The sequence below is a fragment of the Neolamprologus multifasciatus genome, chromosome 17 (genome assembly GCF_963576455.1).
Source record: "Neolamprologus multifasciatus chromosome 17, fNeoMul1.2, whole genome shotgun sequence".
Classification (NCBI taxonomy): Eukaryota; Metazoa; Chordata; class Actinopteri; order Cichliformes; family Cichlidae; genus Neolamprologus; species Neolamprologus multifasciatus.
In genome coordinates this window covers 35,798,332-35,825,923 of record NC_140455.1, presented here as the reverse complement: position 1 = coordinate 35,825,923, position 27,592 = coordinate 35,798,332, and the positions used below count along the sequence as shown (strand labels likewise).

The 27,592-nt window shown below is 40.3% G+C and overlaps 2 protein-coding genes across 2 annotated transcripts; both read right to left on the bottom strand.

The window, feature by feature from the left end:
• Positions 1 to 166: 166 nt before the first annotated feature.
• mapk12b (mitogen-activated protein kinase 12b) lies at positions 167 to 9,571 on the bottom strand. The gene is made up of 12 exons (XM_085136848.1): positions 8,207 to 9,571; positions 5,948 to 6,077; positions 5,755 to 5,813; positions 5,562 to 5,673; positions 5,442 to 5,471; positions 4,365 to 4,412; positions 4,159 to 4,273; positions 3,986 to 4,057; positions 3,667 to 3,746; positions 1,488 to 1,566; positions 1,239 to 1,412; positions 167 to 345 (listed from the first exon to the last, which is right to left on the bottom strand). Exons 1-12 carry the CDS (start codon positions 8,323 to 8,325, stop codon positions 281 to 283), a joined length of 1,083 nt encoding a protein of 360 aa, XP_084992974.1. The 5' UTR covers positions 8,326 to 9,571; the 3' UTR covers positions 167 to 280.
• A 117-nt stretch (positions 9,572 to 9,688) lies between these two features.
• On the bottom strand, positions 9,689 to 27,356 carry mapk11 (mitogen-activated protein kinase 11). Its single transcript, XM_085136847.1, has 12 exons — positions 27,088 to 27,356; positions 19,806 to 19,935; positions 19,644 to 19,702; positions 19,305 to 19,416; positions 17,594 to 17,623; positions 17,236 to 17,283; positions 17,029 to 17,143; positions 16,844 to 16,915; positions 16,360 to 16,439; positions 15,064 to 15,142; positions 14,701 to 14,874; positions 9,689 to 13,452 (listed from the first exon to the last, which is right to left on the bottom strand). The coding sequence occupies exons 1-12, from the start codon at positions 27,198 to 27,200 to the stop codon at positions 13,379 to 13,381; spliced, it is 1,086 nt and encodes a 361-aa protein (XP_084992973.1). The 5' UTR covers positions 27,201 to 27,356; the 3' UTR covers positions 9,689 to 13,378.
• Between the last annotated feature and the right edge of the window lie 236 nt (positions 27,357 to 27,592).

The following is a 27,592-nucleotide window of genomic DNA, read 5'->3' as shown; positions in this document are numbered from 1 at the left end:
AGCAGTTTTCTAGTCTTATTGACAATTCAAAGCACTTTATATATCTCAAACTAATCAAACACATGCATATAACAAACTACAACACAACTTAACACAACTTAAAACAACTGAATAGACCACATTTATTGAAAGCAAACATTTTGACAAACTAATAACATTCAGTCTTTCTACACAAATACTACATGTCAAAGGAAAAGAATATTTCTGGGTGTAGGTGCAAGTAGGTGCAATTTTATTTGTAAGAATGTGTGTGTGTGTGTGTGTGTGTGTGTGTGTGCTCTTAAAGTGACGTCTCTTTCGAGTCCTTGGGTGGCCTGAAGGTCAGTATCTCTGTGAAAGTGTGACCTGCACAACACAAAAGAGGAAAATGTTATTAACAGCAATGCTAAACTCAAGTTCAACAACTAAGACACAGCCCGCCTTGTTGATTATGTTACAAATCAAAGCAGCTTCTGTGTATTATTCGATTTGAAATCTGCATCAAGTAAGATTAGCGTACACTAACCTCTTTTGGCCGAGGGAAGGTACTGCAACTTCATGGAATGAATTTTTTATTTTATTTTATTTTACTGTCATTCACATTGTCAATTTTTACCTATTATCTATACATCTTTACTGTATGTTTGGGTTATGTAAAGGAAAAATCTGGTTCTTCAGCAGTTAAATGCCCCACTTTGTTTGGTTGTTTGGTGTTAACCAGGAAGCATTAGAGGCTTTCTTAGATTTTTTTTTTTTAACCTGAAAAACAACTGCTGGCTACAGATTAGAACAAAACATTAACAGCTGAGTAATAGGTTTTTTGCAACTCGATTAATTTCAATTGAATTTTATTTTATATAATGTAAAATCACAACAACAGTCATCTCAAGGCGCTTTATGTTGTAAAGACCCTACAAATATACAGAGAAAACCCCAACAATCAGGTGAGCCCTGTGAGCAGGCACTTGGTGACAGTGGGAAAGAAAAACTCCCTTTTAACAGGAAGAAACCTCTGGCAGAACCAGCCTCAGGGAGGGGCGGAGCCATCTGTCGTGACAGCTGTTCCTCCCATTCTACTTTTAAATACCCTCAGAACCACAAGTAAGCCAGCAATCTGATAGTGTGATGTAGAGGAGATACGGTTTTATGAAGTCTTTTAAGCTAAGATAACGTGATTTTACATTTGTTTCTGGATTCAACAGACTTCTTTCATATTTCTTTCAGAATATTTTTGAACAACTCCAGTATTTTTTTATTACGTTTCCACAGGTCCAGCGGCAGTTCTGTGTTGTCTAGGGTCTGATCGTATGGCAGCGCCTCGGTCTCCTCCTCCGTATCTCTGAACTCACTGAAGAAAGGGAGGTCGAGCGCCTCAGAGGCGCTCAGCCTCTGGTCAGGGTCCAGAAGCAGCATCTTTTCCAAGACACATACAGCTGTAATGCAGAGACATGTCATATTCTGGATGATAGTAGCTTAGTGTAATTTATGGATGGTGTATGATCACGTACCATTTGAGCTAGCTTTGGAGAAAATTGAGTGCAAATCCTTTTTTGGCACTTTTGGTAAGCTTCTGATGTAGTTTCTGGCCTGTTCGCAGAGGGAGAAGAAGAAGGTTGATACTTTGAAATATTAAATCAGTGACAGCACATATGTCTACTATTGTCATTTCAACAAGCCCCACCCACTTAGTGCTCAAACCTTCTATTTGTGAGGGGCAGCCAATCATGAGAAAGTTGCTTTAAAAGGAGGAGGGGGCTGCACCAAATCACACTAATGCAAACCAAGATTAAAACTTTTGGAAATGGAATTGAACATAAGAGGTGACCTTTCCACATGCTTGATTAAAGTCTACACAGTAAAGTAATTCTTTAAAGTCTAATTCAATGCAAATGTCACCTGAGTGCTACTCATGTAGAATACAAGAATAAGACGGATGCACCAGTTTGGCGAATTGTACCGTATTTTCCACACTATAAGGCGCACTTAAAATCCTTTAATTTTCTCAAAAATCGCCAGTGCGCCTTATAATCCGGTGCGCCTTATGTATGAATTCTGGATGTGATTACTGACCTCAAACCGATTTTATGTAGTACACGGCGCTCTAAAATCTGTCAAAAAATGTTTTAGTACGACTTTGGTAAGCTATGAAGACGCACCGCTTGATGGATTGTCGGAGGATTGTGGCTGCCGTAGTCAGAAGCCTTGAGGACTCTGTGTAATCTGGGTCCAAAATTCCGTCCGCTTCAGGTCCCAAAGTAAAACGAACACTGTGGCATCACTGACAGTTAAAAACTGTCTAAATTCTTTCATCTTTAATAAAATGATCAGTGTTGCTGCTTTACCAGGTGTAACAATTAAGTTTAACATCCAGGCATCCATGAAAACAGAATTTATTCAATTTCGCGGAGTTAGAAGTTAGCAGGAAGTTAGCTCGCTAGCTTCCACCTAAACATGATGTAGCATGTTCTGACTGAGAGATTTCTGAAAAAATTAAAACGTACAGCTCTGCTATCACTTCCAACATAAATGAAGACAGAAAACTAAACAGCAGTGATGTTTGTAGGGTTACTCAAGTTCGGCTAGCTGGTATATAATGTTGTGCTACGTGATCACTAGCAACACAGCATGTTAGCATAGCATAAACACAGTGAAGCTGGAGGATGAACGCTAACTTTTTTCCTCTCAATAAAAGTTTATGCGAGGAATCCCGATGGTTAGGGACAAATGCAATCACATGGCAGGATGCTGTAAACGGACCAAACTTAAGTCAGGAGAACAACTGAGATAATCCATCCACAATACGAGGTTAGTTATTAATATACTGCAACAACATGGGAATCGAGCAGCTGCGAGAGAATTCAACATTAATGAATCAATGGTACAGAAGTGGAGGAAGCAAGAAGAATGAGTTGAGTAAAGTTTGACTTATCTGACTGTTTTGTTTCACTTAATGCAGCGGTCCCCAATCCCCAGGCCTCGGACCGGTACCGGTCCGTGAGTCGTTTGGTACCGGGCCGCGAGAGTTGAGGCTCAGGTGTGAAATGCATGTTTTTCAGGGTTTTTATCGGTTTTCAGTGTTATTTTGTTATCGTTTTTATCTTTAACTCGGTTTTATGGGTCTTTTCACGTGTTTTATGAATAAATCTTTTTTTTTTCGGTACTGGTACTAGTTTTATTTTGTTGTATTTACCGACACCTTAAAGGCCGGTCCATGAAAATATTGTCAGCCATAAACCGGTCCGTGGCGCAAAAAAGGTTGGGGACCGCTGACTTAATGCACCTTATAATCCGGTGCGCCTTATGGTACGAAAAATAGAGCATTACAGTAACTAAGAAAATAGGTAAGGAAGATGCACTGCACTCGATTCCCAGTGCCGAGAAAGTCCTAAACACAGCTACTCCTGTGCTTTTAATGCGAAAAATATGTGTTTCAAACATACTGTGAGAAAAAAGGAATGGTTTTAATAAACCTCTGTGCATCTTTTTGTGATGAGAACTGTGAAAACGCTGTGACCAACTTTGTATTGGAATGCATTATAGCAACTATGAAACCAGACTGACCACAGCTGCTTTTCCCTTTGAGGTCTGAGAGAGCAAATTGCATATCTTTTACAACCCTCCCCTTTTTCAGCTTTACAGCCAGTGTTTCATATTCAAAGGAAACTGTAACCCCGGGTTATTACTTACATCTTGACTTTGTAGTTTCACAATAAAGTCAGGAGATGGGGTTCCTGTAATCTTCATGATTTCCCTCAGCTGGTCCAGGTCTAACAGTGAAATATGGTTAAGAAAGGTGTGTGTAACTGATTTTTGATATTCAATTGTGAGCTTTCTTTTTAGCTTGCAAGTACAATGGGATCAACATGAAGAGACCGTAAAAACAGGAAAATGGGGAATAAGTCGTAATTTTGCTGTGAAGTGAAGGATTCAGGTGGTTACTCTTAAACATAGACTGCATATAAAAGATGGCAAGGGTTACACGCTAGGCTAACACGGTGAAGGATACGGTCGTTGCCTTTGAACAGCGGCTTTCCCAGCAGCATCTCCGCCATTATGCAACCTGCCGACCAGATATCCACTGCAACCCAAAGCAAAGCATCTTTATCTGCAATTTTGGATTAAGAAAGAAATATATCCCCCTGATTTTTACCCCCATCCCCATAAGAAAGATAGCTGTACCAGTTTGCGTATAGTGCATCCAGTTGAGGATAACCTCTGGTGCTCTGTACCACCGTGTCACCACATAGCCGGTCATTTCAGAATCAGCCTGCCTCGCCAGGCCAAAATCCAGAATCTGAAGTGGAGGAAATATTTGAACTTTAACACAGAACGTGACTACGTCTAGAGACTTCCCATCGATACATCTTCATGTTATTCGGCATTACCTTTAACTCACAGTCTGGGTTAATGGCTAAATTTCCAGGTTTAAGATCCTGTGGTGAAAAGAAATGTTAAGACCAATGAGACCAAGAGATACAAACAGTATGTGATTCAGGTTTAACATTAGTCATTAAAAGTAGGAGTTCAACTCAATTTTATTTACATTCCACAAATGTATAATGTAACAACCCTTATTATTGTGATACAGCACCACTAGGGGGTGTTGTCCTGCTATTGTAGTAGTTGGGGAGACTCTAGTGTGTGAGTGCAGCGGCAGCCATTGCAGCCGAGCAGTCTGTTCAGAGAGAGACCTCATCATTGTAATGCGATGGCACCGGCGACTACCCATCCCCGCACATGTAAGTATGGACAGAGGAGAGCCGTGGAGACCTGGCATGTATGGTCTTATGTTGCTAACATCAAATAAGGTCTGTTGTTCGATTTACCTGACTGGCCTCGAGTTATCCAGCTAACCTACACACCACATACCCGCTGGACCCACTAGCCGCTCTTTCTTCGGCAGACTGACGTTACAATAACAGACATTGCCTCAAAGTGCTTTATATTGTATGCATAAATACCCTAAAATTTATTAGATTAAATTACACAATCCCCTGTGAGAAAGCACTTGGTGACAGTGGGAAGAAAAAACTCCCTTTTAACAGGATGAAACATCTGGCAGAGCCAGGGTCGGGGAGGGGCGGCCATCTGCCGTGAGCGGTTGGTGGTGAGGGGAGAAGAAGAGAACGGAGGGAGGCAGGACAAAGGTGTTGGAATTGGAAGGCTTGTTTCTTTAGCAGGGCTAGCAAGGGTGAAAAAAGGACACATTTTTTAGCAGTAATTGATACGTTTTCTGCTCTAATAAGCAGTTCTCTGAGAGGCAGGAAAAATCAAGGAAAGGCTTTTGAAAACAGACATTTCAATAACACGATCTAACAGTCAGCGTATCAAACACAAACGCACACACTCACATAACAAAGCTCCCTGTGTGGGAATCGAGATGAATGGGACCGAGTATAAAAAAGAGAAAGTAGCCCCGCCACCCCCAAAGCTCATAGTCTAAAAGGTCAAAGGTCACCTACCCTGTGAATGATCCCAGCTGAGTGGATATACTGTGGAGAAAGCAGAGAGAGGTGGCGTCAGATCAGCTCACTGAAACACTTTCCTGTTGTTTCAAGAACTTTCACGAGGGTTTCATTCACCTTGAGTCCTTTCAGCATCTGATAGACGAGGAACTGCACTCTGTCCTCCGATAACCTCTCCAGCTTCATCAGCTTGCCGAGGTCGGTGCCCATGAACGGCATCACCAGATAACTGCGGAGAGGCATGGGATCGATTCAAATGAGCTCTGTCTGATTCTTTAAGAGTGGTTAAGGAGAGCAGAGAGAAACTTACAAGTCACGAAACCGGTCGAGTGAGATTTCAGGAGTGAAAACATCCAACAGCCCAATGACCTGATAAGCCAGGAGGAAAAAAAAGCTCAATTAAAATCCGACTGGAATGATATTTAATCACATCTCTTCTCCTTCAAGCATGAACTTCAACATCTGCTGTAATGTGAGTCCTATTTGCTGTTCCCGCGTCTTACGTTTTCGTGCTTCATGTGTTTGAGAAGTCGCAGCTCTCTGTAGGCCCTTTTGGCAAAAAGTTTGGTCTGGAAAGGCCGGTGGAGTTTCTTGATGGCCACCTGTGTCCCTATCCGGCGGTCCCATGCTGAACTGATGAGCAAGAAAACAGGTTTTATTGTCAGACTGGAATTACAAACCCCGATTGCACAATGAAACGTTTTTTTAATGATCTGAATTAAAACCAGAAACAACTGCATCTTTCCATGTTTTTTCCTAAATGTGTTTCTTTTGTTGTGTTCTTGGTTTCAGTCAGGCACCTGCCCCGTTTTTAGTGTGTGGATGTATTTCCCAGTTAAGCAAACTTGTGCTTTTCCTAGCAGGACAAGTCACCGTGTCTGCAGTGGGAAAAATGTAGACTGCAATGTGACTGCAGACAAAGTGCATTCTGAGGAATTAACTGGGGGTCTTTAGCTTGACCCTAACAATAAGAGTTGGGGGTGGGTTTCCTTTGTTGACCCTCAGTCACAGTACACAATGCAAAGAGGGGCCCTAGACAGCCATCTGTGGAGAGACCACTGACCAAAAGAGCACATACAACCAGGACCTGATGCTTAGATAGGCTTTTATTGCAACATAAGATGCAGTGCTGTGCAGAAATCTTGAGTCATTTTTCATTTATTTACAATTTCCTAGAAAAATGGGAAATGGAAACAGATTTATTGAGACAAGTGTTAAAACATACGTGGAAATAAAGCATATAAGCCAAAAACAGAATTTATAATTCTAATAAGCTTGAAAGTGGATAATTGGTAGGTCCAACATCATTCTTTAACACAGCCTGATCTCTCTTTGGCAAGTTTCCTTGTAGTTTCTTTAAGAAGTCTTTAGGACGGACATTCAAAGCTCTTCTTTGGATGTTGACTGACTGATACGACACTGCTTTGACAGTGTTGAGGTCCGGACTCTTGGGGAGGCCAATGCAAACACATACAATTGGCAATGTGTTTGTCGTCAATATCCATGTAGACGAGATCTCCAACAGCTGGTTAAAATGGAGCCTCAAACCATGACAGAACCTCCAACATGTTCTATGGATGGCCGTAGACCAGCGGTCCCCAACCAACAGTTGAGGCTCAGGTGTGAAATGTATGGTTTTCAGGGTTTTTATCGGTTTTCAGCGTTATTTTGTTATCGTTTTGATCGTTAACTCGGTTTTCCTGGGTCTTTTCAAGTGTGTTATGAATAAATTTTCTTTTTTTCGGTACCGGTACTAGTTTTATTTTGTTGCATTTATCCGCAACACCTTAAAGGCCGGTCCGTGAAAATATTGTTGGGCATAAACCGGTCCGTGGTGCAAAAAAGGTTGGAGACCGCTGCTGTAGACACTTGCTGTTGTACCTCTGTGCTGTCCTCTGAATCAATTTTTTAAATATGTATTCATCAGCCCACAACACCCGTTTCCACTGATTTTCAGTCCAGTTCTGGTGTAATTTCTCTTCGTCCTCCTTCCTTGACAACCGCCCTCAATAAACAGTAAATGGATCAACTGAAGAGTCAGGTGCATCTCTCAGCTCCTGTGTCAGCTTGTTTTTTTTCCAGTTTCTTAAGGACAGGACTCTCTTTTTAACAACACACTGCACACGCTGCTAAGACATGCCAAGTTTTTGGCTAATAGCACTTTGGGAATTACCTTGTTGGTGCAAGGCAACATTTCATGCCTGTCCAGCTGTGTTACTTTGGTATTTCTCATCTTCAACTGAAGAAACAGGAACAAATGTTGTGTTTTTGCAACAAGCTGCTAGGAACAAAGTGCAAAACTGATTATTTGCTAAGCTGACTGTTATCTGTAGGCAACACTTGAGTTAGGTGTTTTCTTTATGCTTTGCTGACCAATCAGCGAACAAGTAAAGGAAAATCATCCCTCTGAAAATGGTCAGGTACAAGGACTGGACTGAAAATGGGTCAAAAAGGAGCCAAAGAAAAACGTTGAAAGATTTTGAGAAATCCTGAGGAAACAATTTAGAAATCACAAGCAAGCCTGGCTCCCTGGAAGCAAAATATAAAGAAATGAAAGGAGGCTCAAGACTTTTCAGACCGTACTGTACTTTATAGCCTTTCACAGTATGTACACAGACGTTGCTTAAAGTCTAACAGACTTGTCCAACTGCATAACACGCACAGGATAGGTTGAGTTTGTTGACAATCAGTCCAACACAACAGATTTTTTCTTTTTTAATCAAATTCTGTCAAAACTTTCAGCTACAACTTGCATGACTCACCACACAGTCCCATACGCTCCCGTTCCGACCTGCTTCAAGTCTCGATACCGCTCCGGTACCTCCCACACGGTTCTGTTGATCTCCTGCCTGTAGAAGCCCGTCCTGGAGCGCACAGCCATACCCTACCGACGAACAAGGCTGCGGCTCCGCTCCAAACTCTCATGTGAAGAAATAAAAGTTCCACAGTAAAGAGCAGCTGTAGAAACTGCTGGGGCGCAAAATTCCTCCAGATGCGATCTCTTGTGCGCTTTGGAGGGTCGATACTCACGGCCCCCCAGGACGCACACGCAAGCACACGCAGACTCACGCGCACTGAATTGTTAGTGGTTGTTTCTGGTCGCCCATGGCACTCCGTGGGTGTGTCTACAATGTGGGGGAAAGACTGCAAAACATCTGTCCACCCTATAAGGTTAGGTTCCCCCTGCTATGCGTCCCTTCAGAGCTAACCTTGGCTTCTAATATAAAGTCAGTAAGCTTTCTTTTTATTTGTTTTGGGGATTTTTTAGGATCTTGATGTTATTTTGAGTTATAAGTTATATTTTCTTTTACACCTGGTTGTGTGCCTCAGTTTAAATACCTGATATACATGTCAGCGCTTTTAGCAGGGGCATGTCCAGAGTGGGCGCATGGGGTGCCTTGACCCCAAATCCAAAATATAGGATGTCTGAGCAAAATCCATGTTCAGCCATCTTAATTAATTATTGGCTACACAAATTTTATTTTTTTTGAATTCCTTCTACAGTGGCTCTGAGAGTTCAAACGCACTGCAAAAAACACAGTGGATGTTAAATAAACACAACAAAAGCAGAAAAAGTGAAACAATGAAGTAGAAAAAAGTGCTAGTGTTTGGGGGGAAGATAAAGATGTGACGGAACAGCTGCAGACGTGACAGAAATCCAAATATGCGAAGGATTTTACTGAAACATGCTTAAAAGAAGGGGAGGATTCACTGGTGATGTGAGGGGGAAAGATGCTAGGCAATGTGTCTTTTAATCACATTATTCATAAAATACTTTCTATGTTTGCTATTTACTGTTTAGCCTGTCATCTCTGAATTACTGGCCCCCAATAACAAATTCTGTGTTTTGTGAGAGGTTTTGTGTGTGGGCTCTTGCTATTTTTTCTCCTCTTTTATTCAACTTTGATCGTCTTTGTGTATTTTTCCAGTGCTGGTGTTTTCTTACATTGCAGTGCATTTTTCCTCACGGGGCCACTGTATATTTTTGAAATATACAAAATATACTGCAAATTCCCTGTGAGAAAATCCATTTAGTCAGCTGGAACACCCCATTAAAAAGCAAACAAACAAAAATGGAAAACCTGTTTTCTTCAGAGCAAAACAAATATTCAATGATGATGTTTGTAGTGTCTGAGTTTTACATGTAAAACCACCATCTTCATCTAGATTGCTTTATGTCTTTACAGTATATATTTATGTCAACAATGTATTTTATTCACAATGAATGGTTCTAGTCCAAACTATAAAAATCACACGTTTAATGATATGAAGTATGCAAGAATGATGTGTACTCTATCTGAGACATTTTGGCAAACAGAGATGATCGAGTTTATTCTGTTGAAGCCAAAGCTTAAAAGTCATGGTACCGTCTGATGACGAGGAAATCCTTTGAATCATTTGGAAACTAAGAGCTGACATTCATTTTAGAAATTTGAAACTCAGGACTACAGTTGACTCACACGCCACCATGTATTCAAAAGTCACCTATAACTTGTAACAAACATACATACATATACATTCAGGTTGCAGATGCTAATTAAATCCACCACATATACAACATAAGCACATAACACTGTAACATTCAGAGCTCACACCTTGACTGAGACACAGTTTTGATTAATTTAGACTTCAAATTCTACATTTTTCAGCCAGTATTAGTGGACAACTTGCACAAAAGGCTACATGTAGCACTCCAGTGTGAACCAATCTGGGGGAGAAAGGAAAAATATAAGAATAAACTTTTTGTCTTGTGTCTTTAAAGAATTATTCTTCACGCAGAAGTAATCTTGCTGGTTGAGTTTAACATGAGCAGATTGAATCAAGAAACTCAGAAGACTTTGCGTTACTGCGATGGAGCACATATGGATATGTCCACGGGTACATGGTTATTTTTTAAAACAGCGTTTTTCTGCTTTTTTGTTGTTAAAAAAATTGTCACAGTGTCACACTCATTTACCTTAATTATGAGTGGACAAAAGGCCAAATGCAGAGAAAGAAGCTATGTTTACCAAAATGCCCGCGTACATGTGAGCAATTCACTTCATGTAGCTAGGAGTGGTTTATCTGTCAAGACACATGCTAAAATTCAATTCATATGCTGTAGCATTAAACCTTAAATAAGTGCCAATGATGTGTATAGACCATTCGTTACTGACAGAACTGTATCAGTACATTTATTCTAGCTAGTTTTAAAAAGCTAACGAGGCTACAATAACAGCTACAGTTTCACCTTAGCTAGTCTTGTGAATGCCTGCGCTACTACCTGACATTTGAACATCGGAAGGCGAGCCAATTCACTTATTTGTTTTATACCTGACATTCTAGCCAACATTTGTCAACATAGTTTACATATTGAATTAAACATCAGCAGCAGTCAGATATAAATGTGAATAGAGTTTAACCGAGTTGATGGTCATTGGGCCACACAAATTTCAGCACTTGTCCCAAAATTTCATCTTGAGAATTGATGACAGTGTCATAAATTGTAGGGACAATGTAAAAAACTTGGGCGTTTGGTTTGACATGGTGCTCTCTTTCGAGTCTCATGTAAAAGAGATAACAAAGACCGCCTTTTATCATTTGAGGAACATCAGCCAGAATCAAAGTTTCGTCAAGCGACACCGCAGAGGTTCTTCTCCATGCATTTGTGTCCTCACGTATTGATTATTGTAATGCTCTTCTTTCTGGGCTACCAAAGAAAGGTTTTAGAGGTCTACAGATGGTGCAAAATGCAGCTGCTTGCATTTTAACAAGAACTGGGAAATTTGAGCACATTAGCCCTGTACTGAACTCTCTTCATTGGCTACCTTGTCAGGTTCGAGCAGATTTTAAGGTCCTGCTGCTCACCTACAAGGCTTTAAATGGACTGGTACCTTCATACCTCTCCGACCTTTTACATCTTTACGTTCCATCTCGTGCTCTCCGATCTCTCTGGCCTTCTAAAGGTTCCTAGAGCCAGAAAAAAGACAATCGGAGAGCTTTTTCTTTTCGTGCCCCGTTTCTGTGGAACAACCTCCCTCAAGATGTTAGGCAGGCTCTGTGGAGGTGTTTAAAACTAAGCCGAAGACACATTTGTTCACCTTATCTTACAAGTCTTAATTCTATGGCTTTTAGTTTTTAAATTTTTACTGTTTTTAACTTGTATTGTGTCTTTTACCTGTATTACTATGTATCGCTTTTATTTTTTTTTATCTTTTTAGTTTCAAATAGTTGTACAGCACTTTGTTTGAAAGCGCTTTATAAATAAAGTTATTATTATTATTATTATTATTATTATTATTATTATTATTATTATTATTATTAACTGGCTTACTTTGCTTCTTATCCTGTTGTTCAACATGGACAATTAAAATGATTCAATTACAATTTAAACCTATTATTTCGTTTGTTGCATTCAACTTCAAATGCCTTTCACTTGATATTTTCACTGACCTTCAGGGCAAAATCTGTGGTTTGTTGGCTGTGCTTACAGTGGTTTAATACCATACTATTATTAAAACAGCAGCAAAAAAAAAAAAAAAAAAAAAAAAGTTACGAGAAGTGAAACTCCAGTTTGTGGCAAGATGAGTGACACATCAGTGGGGAAGTCAGCCATTTGTTAGAAAAATGCATATATCCGTTCAGCTTGTGTGCTTACGCAAATATTTCCAGTCAGATTTGCTAAGCATGAATATTTATGTTCTAATGTTGCACCAAGCTTTTAACCTCAGCAAACTAAAATACATGTAATGGAGGTTAAAAAAAGAGATGATCCAAGAATTATGGAAAGAAAAGAAAAAGATGCTTAGGTAACATAAAATATGACTAATGAGCTCCCTGGTTGCCACAAGCAGCCAAATATGGCTGCTTTCTGTGAATCATCAGTCTGTGGTGTTTGACCAGTCAATGCTAGGATGAAGCTACAAGTTGCATAACAGATTATTATCCAGCATTGTTAGACACCTTCTGGGAACTGATTCTGACAATTTGCTGTAATGTTAACAGTTGTAAACACAAATGGGGATCTGTATAAGACAGCAGAGCAGTAGAGAGACCTCACGGAGCAGGGCCAAAGCCAACAGGTGATCGGTTGACAGCGGAATCTGTATATGAGGAAAGAGACTCTGTAAACACAGATCTGCAGGGCAATCATTCTGTTTCAGCTTTGGCATATATTAATTATCTTGCTAATTAATAGCACAATTGGTGTTTACTATTCTGTAAGGATGGGATGACTTTTCATCCATGGAAGAACATTTTCAGACATGAATTATAAAGACAGAGGAGGTGAAACACTGGTTACATTTCCTGCTAATGTCTCTTTCTCAACCCCAAACTGGTTTAGTAGCAGTGTGGCAGACACAGTAAGCAGTGGTTATAATACACCACCAGTAATATGCTTTAACAATAAAATGCACAGAAGTCATGCATCAGTAGTATGCAGGCTAAATGCTAAGCTGTTCTGTGATGTGAAATGGTATCACTGCAAGCATGATTTTTATATATGAAAGCTTTATGGCATTCGTCTTGATGATGACACAGCATTCCTGTTGTTGCTTTGGAAATCCTAGTGTGCATTTTTTTTCCTCCTCCCACACCTTCTGTTGGTCTTTAGACAAAGTTCAGTTTCTTAAAGTTGCTTCCTCACATGAATCCTCACGTCCTCCGTGGCCCCTGATATTGAGCAGTTCCTTATTTTACCCTCAGTGAGCGGAACCATAACAGGAAGCAACTTTCTGCACTGGTGAAATCCTTTTTTTAAACTCGAAAATGTTCCCTGTAATAGTAATGTGCGCATGTGATCCCATGGAGACCATCCTGCCCTGCTGCTCAGACAAACTCATGACAGGAAATCAAACACAGTCATTTCCTTCGCTTGTTTTTCCAGCCCTCCTTGCATTTATTGACTACGTGGTCCTTCTTCAAGCAGAGGAGGAGGCGGAGCAGTAAAAGTCTCACTGCTCCACCTGAAGGCTGTCAGTCTTGCTGCCAGATGCTTTGAAGCTGTTCACCTCTTCAAATACCAACTCTGTGGACGTAAATGAGGAAGAAGGGAGAAGAAACACTGTTAGGAGTGCTGCTCAATATTCAGAACAACAATAGAAACAATAGAAATTGTGACATTGCAAAAGCACCTTCTTGATGTTTCATGGCAACAACACAGGATAATATAATGTGCATACTTTAAAGTTTCGTCAGGTTGCTATATTGGTCCAATATAGCAACATATTACAGTCAATAAAACCCAAACATAAAGCATAAACTAAAGCTGGCTGCCCCTCCCTGGTTCTGCTGGAAGTTTCTTCCTGTTAAAAGGAAGTTTTTCCTTTCCACTTTTGCCAAGTGTGGAAGTCCTTGGAGGGTCATCTCTGTGTTCAATATAAATTGCCTTTAGCAACTACTGTGACTGAATTGAATAGAATTTTGTAAAGTGAGTAATTTTTAAGGAAATTCAGCTGGATGTTACCACCCACCTACGGTGGTTTAGGTTTTCAACAAACTTAAAGAAGTCCAGATGCTTTTCTTTCCTCGCTCCTTAGACTACGATGGCCTGGATGACTGAGAACCTTCACAGACATACCACCCACCATAACATTGGTACAGATGGTGTACCAATAGGCATGACAGTGCTGCCCCCCCTGCAGAATAATCTATCTCATTACACCCCCTAAAACTACTAGAGAATGATTTGGCAACGATGAAAAAAGAGCCCAAGGCACAGACCCAGGCTCAAAACTCTCCAAACTGCCTCTATTGGTTTTGCCAAAACAAACTCCATCCACAGAGGCCCCGTCCTGCAACCCACAGGACCCCATGAATTAGCTGCCAGTGTGCTCTTGCCAGACACCACAACGTTTTCCCAGATGTCACGTGTCTATGCCCTGGCTGGTCAGAGTTGTTTTGGCAGCACAGTATGAGGCAGGTGGTGTTGTGGTGAATACTAGTCTCCAATATTGCACCATATTGCTTAGATGGTGCATTTCTGCAACACCCATGCAATATGAAATCTGAAAATCAGTGCAGCTTGAATATATTGTCTTCTTGCAGAGCAAAGCAGACTTTTATTTCAAATGGTACTTTTTGATTTGCAGAAGAGGAAGTTGCTACTGGCAAAAAGGAATCTAAAACTTCGACAAATGTCTTTCATGGTCATATTTTCTAGTTTGACAGCAGGGACTACAGCAGAATTCTGTGTTTCAGGTAAGATGTGAGTATGGTATCTTCTGTCAGCTGTTTTAAATCATAAAATCACCAAATTTTAAAAAGAGGCTTTTACCTTTCCATTCTTCTAAAGTTCGGTCTTTGCTCTCCAGTGTTTGGTCATAGGGCTGGGCCTCTGGCTCGTCATCTGGATCATGGTACTGGGAGAAGTAGGGGTGGGAAAGAGCTTCGCTAGCTGAGATCCTCCCGTCACAGTCCAGAACCAGCATGCGCTTCAGCAGATCAACAGCTAAAAGAGAGACAAAAAACTAGAGAAATGAAAGAAGGAAATAGCAGCAGGTCCAAAAATTTATTTAAGCCTAAATGGTTAAAATGCATTTCAAATTTGCAGTCTGGAGAGAGTTACTTTTAGCAGAGTCTTAATGGTTTTCAATTGAATTTGAGAAGCTGATAATCCAATCTGCAGTCCATCACCCACCCAGTGGATTTGCCCCTCTGAAGATCTTTTCCAAGTCCTGTTGGGGCATGAAGGGCAGAGATTGGATGTACTTCTGTGCCTGCAAATACACACCAATGTTACACTCATGGGCAGAGATGGGTAACGCGTTACTGTAATCTGATTACTTTTTTCAAGTAACGAGTAAAGTAAGGGATTACTATTGCAAAAACGGTAATTAGATTACTGTTACTTTCCCGTAGGAACGCTGCGTTACTGCGTTACTAAATCCGTGATTTTTTTTGCGAGAATGTCTCATGACAGTGACGTAAGCGAGTGCGACGTTCGTGACAACAGCTGTGTGCAGATCAACAATGGATCATATATCGAGTGCAGAGAGAGTATGAGCGTGCAGCGTTTAAAGCGTGGAAGTACTGACCTTACTTTGAGTTTGATTCCATAAAAAGTGACAAAAACATTAGTGTCCGTTGTGCGTGGGAAGAAAACTTCTTTTTACAGCGAAAAAAAACCCCTAAACTTCCAAACAAGCACCAAGTAGCTACGACGTAATGGGAAACTCACAGAGAAACTCGCGGATTCTTCCACTGACCGCGGCACACCTGCACCAGGGTAAACCTCCGCCTACCCCACTCCTGCTTTACAGGTGAAAATAGAGCAACAGGACCGCTAGTCTTTGATTTTATTTATTTTCTGCTGTGTTTTACTTGCATCTATTTGAAAGACTGAGTGTAAACACAAAAAATATATTTTATGTGCTGGAATGTGCAGAAAATAGGTTTAAATATTAAACAAATTTCTTCCAGTCAGAGAATGTTGCATATAATTAAATTTTTGCTTGATGAATAAAGTTTAAAGATTAAAACTAATAAAACAAGTTTTAAAAAGAGACTTTTCCATCTGATTACATTTTGTATGATGGATTATGCAGAAAAAGTAGAATTGGGCTGAAAGATCTATCGTTTTATCACCTATTCAGGTTGTAAATCATGTTTTTAAAAAGTAACTAAGTAACTAGGTAATTAATTACTTTTGAAAATAAGTAATCAGTACAGTAACTGGATTACTTTTTTGGGGAAGTAATCAGTAATTAGTTACTGATTACTTTTTTCAAGTAACTTGACCAACACTGCTTATGGCAAGTCACAATTTGGATAACATGTCCAACCACTGGTGATCAATTATGTCCAACGCTCAGACATACTGACAGCCAGGTCAATGGAGTGACTAATCAATCAGAGCAGTTTACTTTTGTCAGTAGAAACAGATTTTGCGGAAAGCATTATTTTGACAATCCCAATCTCTTTGTAGAGTCCTCACATGTTCAGAGCAGATCTTCTTTAACAGCTCCGGCGTCGGAGTTCCCACCACCTCCATGATTCTCTTCAGCTGGTCGATATCTTAGCACAGGAGGAGTTAAGGGCCATCGAGATTTGCGGAAGTCATCAACTTGCAAGATTTGGCTCATTAGAGTATCTTTTCACATACGGAGGCAGATCGCTGCTTAAAAGACATCTCGAAGTCTGACAGCACAGAAAGATCAGTAAATCAAATTTGTTTTAGAGCCCCTCTGAGACACTGAATACAACAGCCTAGACAATTCAATCTTTTGTGTTTGCTCCTATTCATTCCCCAGTTTCTCTCCATTGAAGCAGCTCCCCCCATAGAAAGGCCTACGATTGTAATGCAAATCCACAAGAGGTCCGCATCCATGGGGCGGTTTAAAGAGGCGATGGAAGGTTCCCACTAAGAGAGAAGAAAAGCTGCAAATTGCGGTGGACTCACGCCACGATGATAAGGATACAGTCAGTGCCGGGAAAAAGGACTTTTCCCTTCAGTAGCTCTCCCATAATGCATCCCACTGACCAGATATCAACTGAAACAGAAACACTACAGGATCAGCCATTCAGCATTTGCCCATTTTATTGCTGCCAAATGCGAAATACCTTAAAAACCTCATTCGGTGTCTTTCATTCGATGGCACCTTACCATTCTGATTGTAGTGCATCCAGTTGAGCATGATCTCTGGTGCTCGATACCAGCGAGTCGCCACATAACCTGTCATCTCATCATCTGTCTGCCTGGCTAAGCCAAAGTCAAGGATCTGTAGGACAGGTGAACAGTTTATTTCCAGATTGATGGATTTCATTGGCTGTAATGTAGCATTTGTAGGGTTAAACTAAAGACCGGTCTTACCCTAAGCTCACAGTCCTCATTCACTGCCACATTGCTTGGCTTGAGGTCCTGAAGACGTTGGTTAAATAGAGAAACATCACAAGAATTACAACATATCTGAAACTCAGCAGCATGAGTAAAATAACCATTATCCCATTTTCTGATCGACTTTTTCTTTCAAAATGTGAAATGTACTCTCAGAATTTCACCCAATGAAACATGCTGATATGTTTATGTTATAATGCCGGACAGTCTGGAGGTGATTTTATCACCTTAAAACATTTTAAGAAACGAAATAGGAAAATGCTTAAGATGTTGTCGTTTCAACCACCAAAGTGCAGCAGTGGTCTCTTGACCAAGGCAAGAAGAAGGAACTCACTCTGTGGATCAATCCAGCTGAATGGATGTACTGTTCAACAGGTGGTGTGGCGGGGGTACAGGGGGAGGAGAGAGAGAGAAGATGGGGGTCAACAGTGCAGCTCAGAATTTAACTTTCTGCCTCTTTTGTCTATCGGAGAGCGAAGAGCCAGCATCTACAGGCAGCTGGACTGATTCAGTGTTAGATGGCAAATCTTGGAATTGTGGATTTTAAAGTCTGTGTGCTTCAGTGTAGTGATTTCGGTGTTACATTGTATATAAATTATCAAAAGTTATCTATTTGATTTTCACAGAACTGTTTTGAAGCCTCGCCATCCACCATCTTTTGTTACCACATGTCAGTGGTACACTATAGTAGCAGTGTGTCAATCACCCTAAAGCATATTGAACTTTTTTAAAAAACCAAACCAAACATAATGGGATGTATAAAACAAATGTCTTATAAAGTCACCAGAAAAATGTCAGAAATCATGTGAGAAGTTGGTTTTTTTTCAGCAAGTCTTCAGCACGTTTTAGGCATAAACAGATTAAAGGTGGACCCAGTGTTTGCCCCCTTCCTGATTTCCTAGTGTGTTGCATATTTGTCACACTTAAATGTTTCAGATTGTCAAACAAATTTTAATATTAGACAAAGATAACCCGAGTATATAGAAAATGCACTTATTAAATCATGATTTCATTGATAAAGTGAAAAAAGTTACCTAAACGTACCTGGTCGTGTGTGAAAAAGCAATTTCCCCTCTTGTTAAATCATCTATTAACTGTAATTAACTGCCATGTTTTGAAAATTTGAGTTCAGTTTGGCTAAACACACTCAGGCCTGATTACTGGCAGGACTGTTGAATCAAGAAATCACCTAAATAGAAGCTGTCTGACGAAGTAAAGTAGGTAAAAAGAGCTCAAAAAGCAACACATCACGCCACAATCTAAAGGAACTACTGAGAAACAAAGTTACTGACATCTATCAGTCTGCAAAGGGTTAAAAAGCCATTTCTAAGGCTTTAGGACTCCATTGAACCACAGTTGGAGCCATTATCCACAAATCGAGAAAACTTGGAACAGTGGTGAAGCTTCCCAGGAGTGACCAACCGACCAAATTTACTCCAAAAGCATATCAACGACTCATCCAGGAGGTCACAAAAGAACCCAGAACAACATTAAGCAACGACAGGCTTCACATTTCTCAGCTAAGGTCAGAGTTCATGGTTCAACAATAATAAAGAGACTGAGCAAAAATGGCATCCGTGGGAGAGTTCAAGGAGAAAACCACTGCTGACCAAAAAGAACAGAAAGACTCGTCTCACATTTGCCAAAAAGACTTTTGTGTACTGACAAGACAAAAGCTGAACTTTCTGAAATGTTTTAGTTCTGTTTGTGACCTAGATACGGCAATTTGTGCTTACTTGTGTTACCTTTCTCTAAATATTTAAATTTGTTGGATGATCTGAAGCATTTAAGTGTGACAAACATGCCAAAAAGTTATCTCCAGTTTAAAAAAAACAAACAAACAAACAATAAAGAAAGAAAGAAAAAAACAAGATGGCGATGACCAAAATTCCAGACTTGTGTCTTCAAATCAGAGTGTGTCTGTCTTTTGTATACAGTCTATGTTTCGCTGCTGTTACATGTGTCTGCTGGCATTAAAACAGACACAGCTGATTATTCATGTTGCAGTGTGGCATGCAGGAGATACTCGTGATGCAGTAAATTACCTTGAGGCCACGGAGGAGCTGGTAAATTAAGAACTGCACATGCTCATCTGACAACCTCTGAAATTTGACTATATTATTGAGGTCTGCGCCCATCAGGTTAGTCACCAGGTAGCTGGAAAAGAGGAGAGACTCTGCATGAGTGAATGGGGGAGGGCGTTTCAGTTCAGAGGAGAACATGGAGGTGCTGCCATAGCAACCATCTGACATCTCTACAAGCCTTTAATCCCCCTAGGATTGCCTGTATATATACATCAGTATGCCCTCTAATAAGAGAAATATCTAAAAAGGTGGACAGCTGTGCAGCTTGTAGAAAACGCCGAGGGAAAAACAAAGATTTACAGCTCATTGAAGTCTTCTAATGTGGCAGCAGGTGTGAAGACGTCGAGCAGCCCTATTACCTGCAGAGACAGAAACAGAAGCAGAGCTGATCAATAACGGAGCGAAAAACATTCAGAGAGCCACGTCTGTCTGTCTCTGGGTATTTTTATAAGGAGCACTAACATTCTCGTGTTTCATGTGCTTGAGGAGCCTGAGTTCCCGGTACGAGCGGCGACTGTGTATGAGAGACTGGAAAGGCCTGGACAGCTTCTTCACCGCAACCTTTTGCCTTAAGACCACGTCGTACGCCGAACTGCAAAGAGCAAACAGATAAAGCATTTAACATGTGTGTGGATATACTTAAATGCAGTGCCATTAACACACCGAGCTACTACTTCACGCTGTGGTGAATGCCTGAAAGTTGAAAATAAAAAGAGAAACGGGCTGGAAGAGTTCGAAACGCGAGCAGACGGGAGGAGTGAGTGAAAGAGGATGTGGTGGAACAAGGGAAGCGAGGATGTCAGATATTGTAAAAGTGCTGCTGGGGTTTTTTTTTTTTTTCATCTGCCTCTTTTGAAATGTAGATGTCACTCCACATATTGAACACTGAGCCCTGCTGCGGCTCATGCTGAATGCCTTTGTGGTGCCAGTGTCTTTTCAGGCCTGCCAGCTTTGCAAGCGCTCTTAAAAAGAATAATAATACAGCCATCAGAGGGTGGAACAGACCAACAGGAAGAGCGGGTGGGAATTGAGCAACAATGCATAACATTGCAAAAATAGACCAAGAAGTAAGAAAAGGAACTATGACCTGAACATTTATGTGATGAACAACACTTGCAAAACAACTGATGCAATAAAATGACTGTAAACATTTGACATTTTAAAGCAAATATCATTTACATCTGGCACTATGGATGAAATGTTTTACTCCGGTTTATGATAACATACTGTACATAAAGGATGGACAAAGCTTCCTGTTCTGATAAGTAAAGCCAGAGCTGAGTGCTTTAAAACCTGCATTATGTCTACTAGCCGGGGGTTGTTACTCCTTTGGGCGTAGTGCCGCATTCCAGATTAAGTCTGAATTTCTTCATCTGGAACGCCCTTTCAAGTCACATTTCATACTTAGAAAGTAAGAGCAGCCCCGCCAACCCTGAGCTAACAATCCAAGGTTGCATAAGTGAGCATAAACAGCCGTAAAACTTTAAAATGAATCTGTGCTGCCACTGTTGTCGATTTATGAATTGCTAAATAAAACATATGGCTAGCACTGACTCGACTCTATCCACGAATGTGCTCCAGCAGTGGTTTTAAGCTAAAAGCTAAAAAGTAGTCTGCTACTATTACTCATGATACTTGAATAACGCTACCTTGCTACGAACTAAGCAAGTATTTTCTCGCTTTTCTAGCTTTACTACTGGAATTGACTAACTTCAGAGAGATTTCACTCCCAAGTTTGGACATCTGACTTCTGAGGTAACCGGTGACATAAAAGGAGGTTAGATTTCACAGATGTCATTGGGAAAATTATCCTAAAGCTCAGTTGATTCATGACCTCAGTTATCATTTTCCTGGTGAGCTTATGGTCTCAATTGCTAGTCTCAAGTCTTATTTTATTTAATATGTTTGTTTTTATTACAAATTATATCAGTAAGGAAGCTGACTAAATATTAAATGATAATTTATGGCAAAGGGGTGGGATTAAATAAGTGTTTACGTCTTCCCACTCCCTTTCAACATGTAAATTAATCAGAACGTTTTTTTGTATGTAATTTGTATAGTATTTTTTTTCTTTCTTATTTTCTTTTCTAAATGTACTTGTATATCGTTCACATGTTGAAATAAATTACCAATCAATCAATATATTATTATTACATTGTTATAGTACATTTATTCAGAATTTTGCATTTTGTAATTGGGAAGTTGCTACAATATGACTGTGTAGCATCCTTGATTTCCAGAAACACAACAAGATCAAGTCAAAAATGCATAAATCAAGGCTTCAGAGTGGGACTGTGTAAAGTGATTGGTGACATGTTAAGCTTTAGAAATCCTGTGTACGTTAGTGATTAGTATATAGACATGAGTGGCCTCATCTTCTCACCTAAGATGCCAAGGGAGTGAAAACGCTTTTAACCAGAAAGCATCAAATTATTCTTCTAATTCATAACATCTGTGTTTAATCGAGTGTCCTCCTGTGCAGGTAAAAAGTACAGTTCCCTACAGAGATTGTGGATGATGTTCTTAGGCCATTTAGCAGCTTAATACATTTTTTCTTTTACCCTTAAGACCTGCAAAGATTCAGCTAACAGCAGGTATAACGTCTGTTTACTTTCAGACAGTTACAGTAGAGGTGCCCATGAAATGATGCATGTGTCCTGGTTTTTTTCCTATACATACTATAAATATTGCTGTATCTTTTCCTGCTGATATATGACGCTTACGTGCTTGAGTTTGCTGCACTTTTGCACACTTCAGTGCATCCAAATCACCTGCTGACAGCCCGGATGTCCCAGCTGGGCTACGTCCAGATCAGCAGCCAGCCTCCTCCGTCTGACATAAAGCAGGCCTCAGCGCCTTGAGCATATCTCTATGCCATCTTCCATACATGGGTATGATGCACCATTCTCAACACAAGCAAGCTAGCAAAGGCATCGATTTCTCCACTGTCCTTTTGTCTCAGTATGCCTTTAATATCCCAGCTCTTAATGCACATCGGGTTTCTCAGACGGAGACGGTGGAAGTAAACTGTTTTTGCAACGAGGAGAAATGTTTCATATAGATAAGATAGCTAGCGGTCTAAACAGTGAAATTTAAGTGAAAGCCAAAAATGATTTGAGGGAGGCTGCTGCGTGGTACTAAATCAAGTTGTCTGCATCAAGAGAATTTTATGTTATTTACATTTTTTTATAGGAATTATGCAAAGCTACGCAAACAGCTGCTACATTTCAATTTGTCTTCCAATAAGCTTATTTCACAGCTTTTACCCTGCGATCATTCAGCTATTTATTCATGCAAGAACAACTCAGAATCCCAGTGTGCTTTTTCCTCCCTAATTTATCAAATTTCCAATCAACAATCTGACAAGCAGAGACATAACAATCTCGACAGGAGAAAATGAAGCAGTCATGTTTTATTCATAGCAATCCAAATGCAAGGCTTCATGCCCAAAGTCTAGTGAACAGATGTTACATATGCTCACGTGAGATGAAAGCAGCCTTGATCAGCTCAACATATATTCTGTCTTGATGTTCAATCTCGAGCAAACGGTCCAAAATTGTCCCATTTCTTTTTTGGTTACGAGAAACCGAAGCAGAAAAGGAATATTAATTGGGATTATGGCTCAAGGCAGGAAGACAGTGAGGCTATATTAGACATAGAGTATGACAGTAAAATTCAAGAAGCAGCGAATGGTAAATTATTAAAACAGCTTTGTATTCTTGGTGCTACTTGCTCTAGTGTCTGTACTCCAAAGTTATTCCTTATGTATTTCCATGCAACTATTCCATTTTTCTCTCTAAATTCTGCCTTTTCATCCCCCCTACTCCCAGTAAGGATGGGGGATAGATGTTCTTCAGCTCCAGCTATAATGGATTATATGAGCTTGTCGGGTCCTTGACCTAAGGCCTATTTTCTCGAGAGATTGCACTGAGAACATGGATCATTTGTGCACATTTCAAGACGTGGACTGCTTGAGTATTGACCCCCCTCTCCATCACGACAGATACTGATGCCATACCCTTAACCCCCATCCCCCTACTGTTTGCTAATCAAGTCTTGCCATGAGAAAGTCAGTGACAATAGCTCAAGATCAACATTAACAATGCAGGGAAGCACTCGGTGTCAGCATGTGTGTGGAGGAATGCCCTTTGTGTATTTGTATAATAATCTAAAGCTCAACCATTCGCACTTGGCCTGTCTAGAAATTATGCTTTGAGAAGCAGGTGAGTAAGATAAAAGGATTAAGAGACCTGCTATGGAAGAAAGGTTTGATAGCTAAAAACTGTGGATAAATGGTGAAATTATTAGCTAACAAAGCTGATTAACCCTTTAAAACCTGAACCATGAAATAACTGCCAGGAAGTGTGTTTGTTGAACCTTTAGACAAAATATATATAAAAATATATCAAATGTTAATCTGCATATGAGTTTTAATTTGTATCACATTTGATACATTAGCCATATTTTTGCAATTTACTCATTAAAAATGTGTCACGCAATTTCTATCATTTTGGGGGGAGGGTAAATAAAAGTCCTGCTGATGATGCAGAAGTCTCAAAAACTCCCCAAAACACGCGTATCACATACGATACGCTTGGCTTTAAAGGGTCAAAACAGTTGGCTGATAAGTATTGGAAGCATTTAGCTTTAAAAAATGGATCGTTGGATAATGGATAAGTAATTAATAAGTGGTTATTACTTAAACAGTTGAAAGTAATGAATGTTTGAAAATGTTTTTAAAGAATGTAAGTAAGCTAAATAATGGATGAACTGGGCTAACTTAAAATAGGTGTTAAATGGATTAAATAGTTAGCTAAAATTATAAATTTTCAATTCAATTCAATTCAATTTTATTTATATAGCGCCAAATCACAACAAATGTCGCCTCAAGGCGCTTCATAGATACAGAGAAAAGCCCAACAATCATATGACCCCCTATGAGCAAGCACTTTGGCGACAGTGGGAAGGAAAAACTCCCTTTTAACAGGAAGAAACCTCCAGCAGAACCAGGCTCAGGGAGGGGCGGCCATCTGCTGCGACCGGTTGGGGTGAGAGAAGGAAGACAGGATAAAAGACATGCTGTGGAAGAGAGACAGAGGTTAATAACAGATATGATTCAATACAGAGAGGTCTGTAAATAAATAAATATTTTTAAATGACATACTAAGGAGGAGTAATGCTAAATAAAGGATGAATTAAGCACTTGCTAAACCTTAATAATGCTTAGTAATGTGACATTATGCTAAAATGCTACCACTAAACCCCAGATAAACTGATTCACTTGGCTATAAACTGTTACATGCTAACTCTGAGAGGGCGTTATTGTCCACTTTTATATATAAACAAGAGGAAAATTCATTTAAATCAATATAGTTTGATGATCCAGAGTAATATGAGTGAACGGGGCTGTGGTGATGTGTGTTAGCCAGGAAGGGTTTGAATAGCTCATATCTGTAGCCTACTGCCAACAGTTATGTATCATTTTCAGCATGAATCTGTCCTCAAAGGGGGGATTATGAGAGTCACTCACAATGCTAATGTTTACTTCAGTAATTAAGACTCAAGAAAACAGTCTATCAAATCATAATCATCCTTTTATATAACCAGAGAAGAAGTCTAGAAAGTGCGTCTTGTGGCAGTAGATAGCTATAAATAATAACTCTGCTTCTGGCATTGACTTTTCTGTCTATACACAAGCTCACTGCACTTTTAGAGAATATGAGTTACAAGCGTGAATGCCACATTGCTTAGGGCAATTTTTTTTTTTCTCTCAAGAAGGACAAGATACGTGTTGAATGGACTTTTTTTTTCATAATGCGTCCTTTGTACCACGAGTATCCAAAATGGGAATCAGACCTTAAACTTACTTTAAAAAATGTCCATGTGAGTATTACCTCGAGGCTGAAAGGCAAAGTCATGATCCACCCCTGTGCATTTTTAGTCTGCTGCTATTCTGAGCAGAACTCTAAAGCTGCAAATAGGCAAGATGCTAATGCTCAGTACTCCTGTGAAAGCTTCTATCACGACGTGGGAGTGAGGGAGACGCACATCCCATCATCCCATCATCCCATCATCCCAGTTCAAATGTTGCCTTAATTAAAATCTGACAGGAGAGTTTGTTAGCCATCAAGACATAAACTGCTTTTGTGAGGACACAGGCAGTGACATCTTGGGTGTGGTTTAACGGGCTAAGATATGAGCTGTGTATATGTGTGTGACTGGACACAAGCTCCCACTACTACTGCGTAAGAAGGAGATAATAAAGTGAGACTAAGATGCAGGAAATTCAGCCTGGTTTTGGTATCGGTTATTGGCACATTTCTTTGCCTGTGCAGAGAAAGCTCAAACAGAAAATGACACATCAAAACTTGACCGGCGATTCCAAACTGGCTGCACAGAGTGAGTGCTCCATCTGTAGAAACTTGGAGTCCCTGCTATTAGATCCTCTGCCTCTTTTATTTCCTTGCTACAAAGCATCACAGGTTTGGGTTTAGACTTACAGGATTTGGGAACTTAGCAACGCTGACCTAAAATTTTAGAGTTTCTCATTTTAGCCTGAAAAGGCTGAGTGGGCATATGCTTGTGTCATGTGATGGCGTCACTTGGTGTCCACCCGGTTTACTGTGGAGGTGATGGCATAGCTTTTAACTACCTCTCATAAGGCTTTTAGAGTCATTAGAGGAAGGTCCGTTATATTATATCTGTAAACGTCTCTACAGTGTTTGGGCGTTTCGACTCACAGATAAGTGTTTTGCTCAGCTGCCAGGATCAATCAGTTTGTAATGGAAGGTTTTTCAGACTACTCACAGCTTTAATAGTCACTTCTCACTGATACCGCTGAAGCTGGCAACATGCAAATCCGCTTAAATGTGCGGCACAATGTGATTATTCCTCTGGGATCTGTCACACAAACACAATAACAATTTTGTCTGCGTTTTCGTAGCCTTCTGGTGACGGCTTAATTAATATTAACTGTCAGAGGAGGTTATGCCACGACACGTCGCCATGGCAACGGCATCCCACCGGCTGAGGCAGATTTAACCAAATCTAAGGCAGTTACGTTTTGCAAAATTGATAGTGCATCCACACGGGGCGTGGGGGGTTATAAACAAAGGAGAGTGAGCGTGCAGGTGCAAGGAATACAGCATCAAACTTGCAGCTGTGTTCCCATTCCAGATGTGCTACACACACACACACACACATACACACACACACATATATATATGAAGATCTTAAGATTCGAGACTTTTTTCCAAGACTATTTCTGTGTGTGTAGAAGCTGGGTGGGGGTGAGGAGGGGGTTATTGGGGAAATTCCTGTACTGTCTCATTGTGTCTTTCCCTCCTACACACAGGCTATAAGACCCACAGACAGTGAGCGGCGGGACAAAAACAAGCCCTGCAGACCTGCCTGTCTTTCTATAAGGCTGACATCAGTGCAAGCAGTGAAATCTTATTCATGCACATAAAAACAGGGGCGCAAATAGAATTTGAAGGTGTTTTGCTGAATATTGGGAGCATGATAATAAAAAAAAAAACGCCAGTAATAACAGCAGTGAAGACAATAAAACCTCCCAAACAATCAGTTAACAAAGCAGCTCGGTCCTGAGAGACACACACACATAAAGCGCTGTAGTCTACTGATGCATCATGAACAGAAATACCGTAAATGTTGTGACTGTTCAGCCTCGCCCCTCCACTCTCACAGCACACACACACATACATACACACACGCATACACTCACCACACCGAGCCGTAAGCTCCGGAGCCCACCGGCGTCAGGTTCTGATAGCGCTCTGGAACCTCCCACACAGTCTTATTCAGCTCCTGCCGGTAAAATCCCGGTCTGGCGGACATGTCTGCGAGCCTGCTACAGAAAATAAAAGATGTGCAATAAAGGGGAAGAGGGGGAGAATAGAAACGAGAGGAGGAAATCGGTAGATTGGCCGCCGTCTGCTGACTGAGCCAAGCTACTGCTGCAAGCACTGCACCGGCCAGTGACAGGCTCTCTCTCTCTCTCTCTCTCTCTCTCTCGCTCTCTCTCTCTGTCTGTCTCCCACTTCTACACACCCAAGAATTTGTAACACAAGATAATAGACCATCATTAACAAAAACAAAGATTTATATTATATTATATTATATTATATTATATTATATTATATTATATTATATTATATTATATTATATTATATTATATTATATTATATTATATTTCATTTTAGCTGAGTGTGCAGTTTAAATTTTTTATT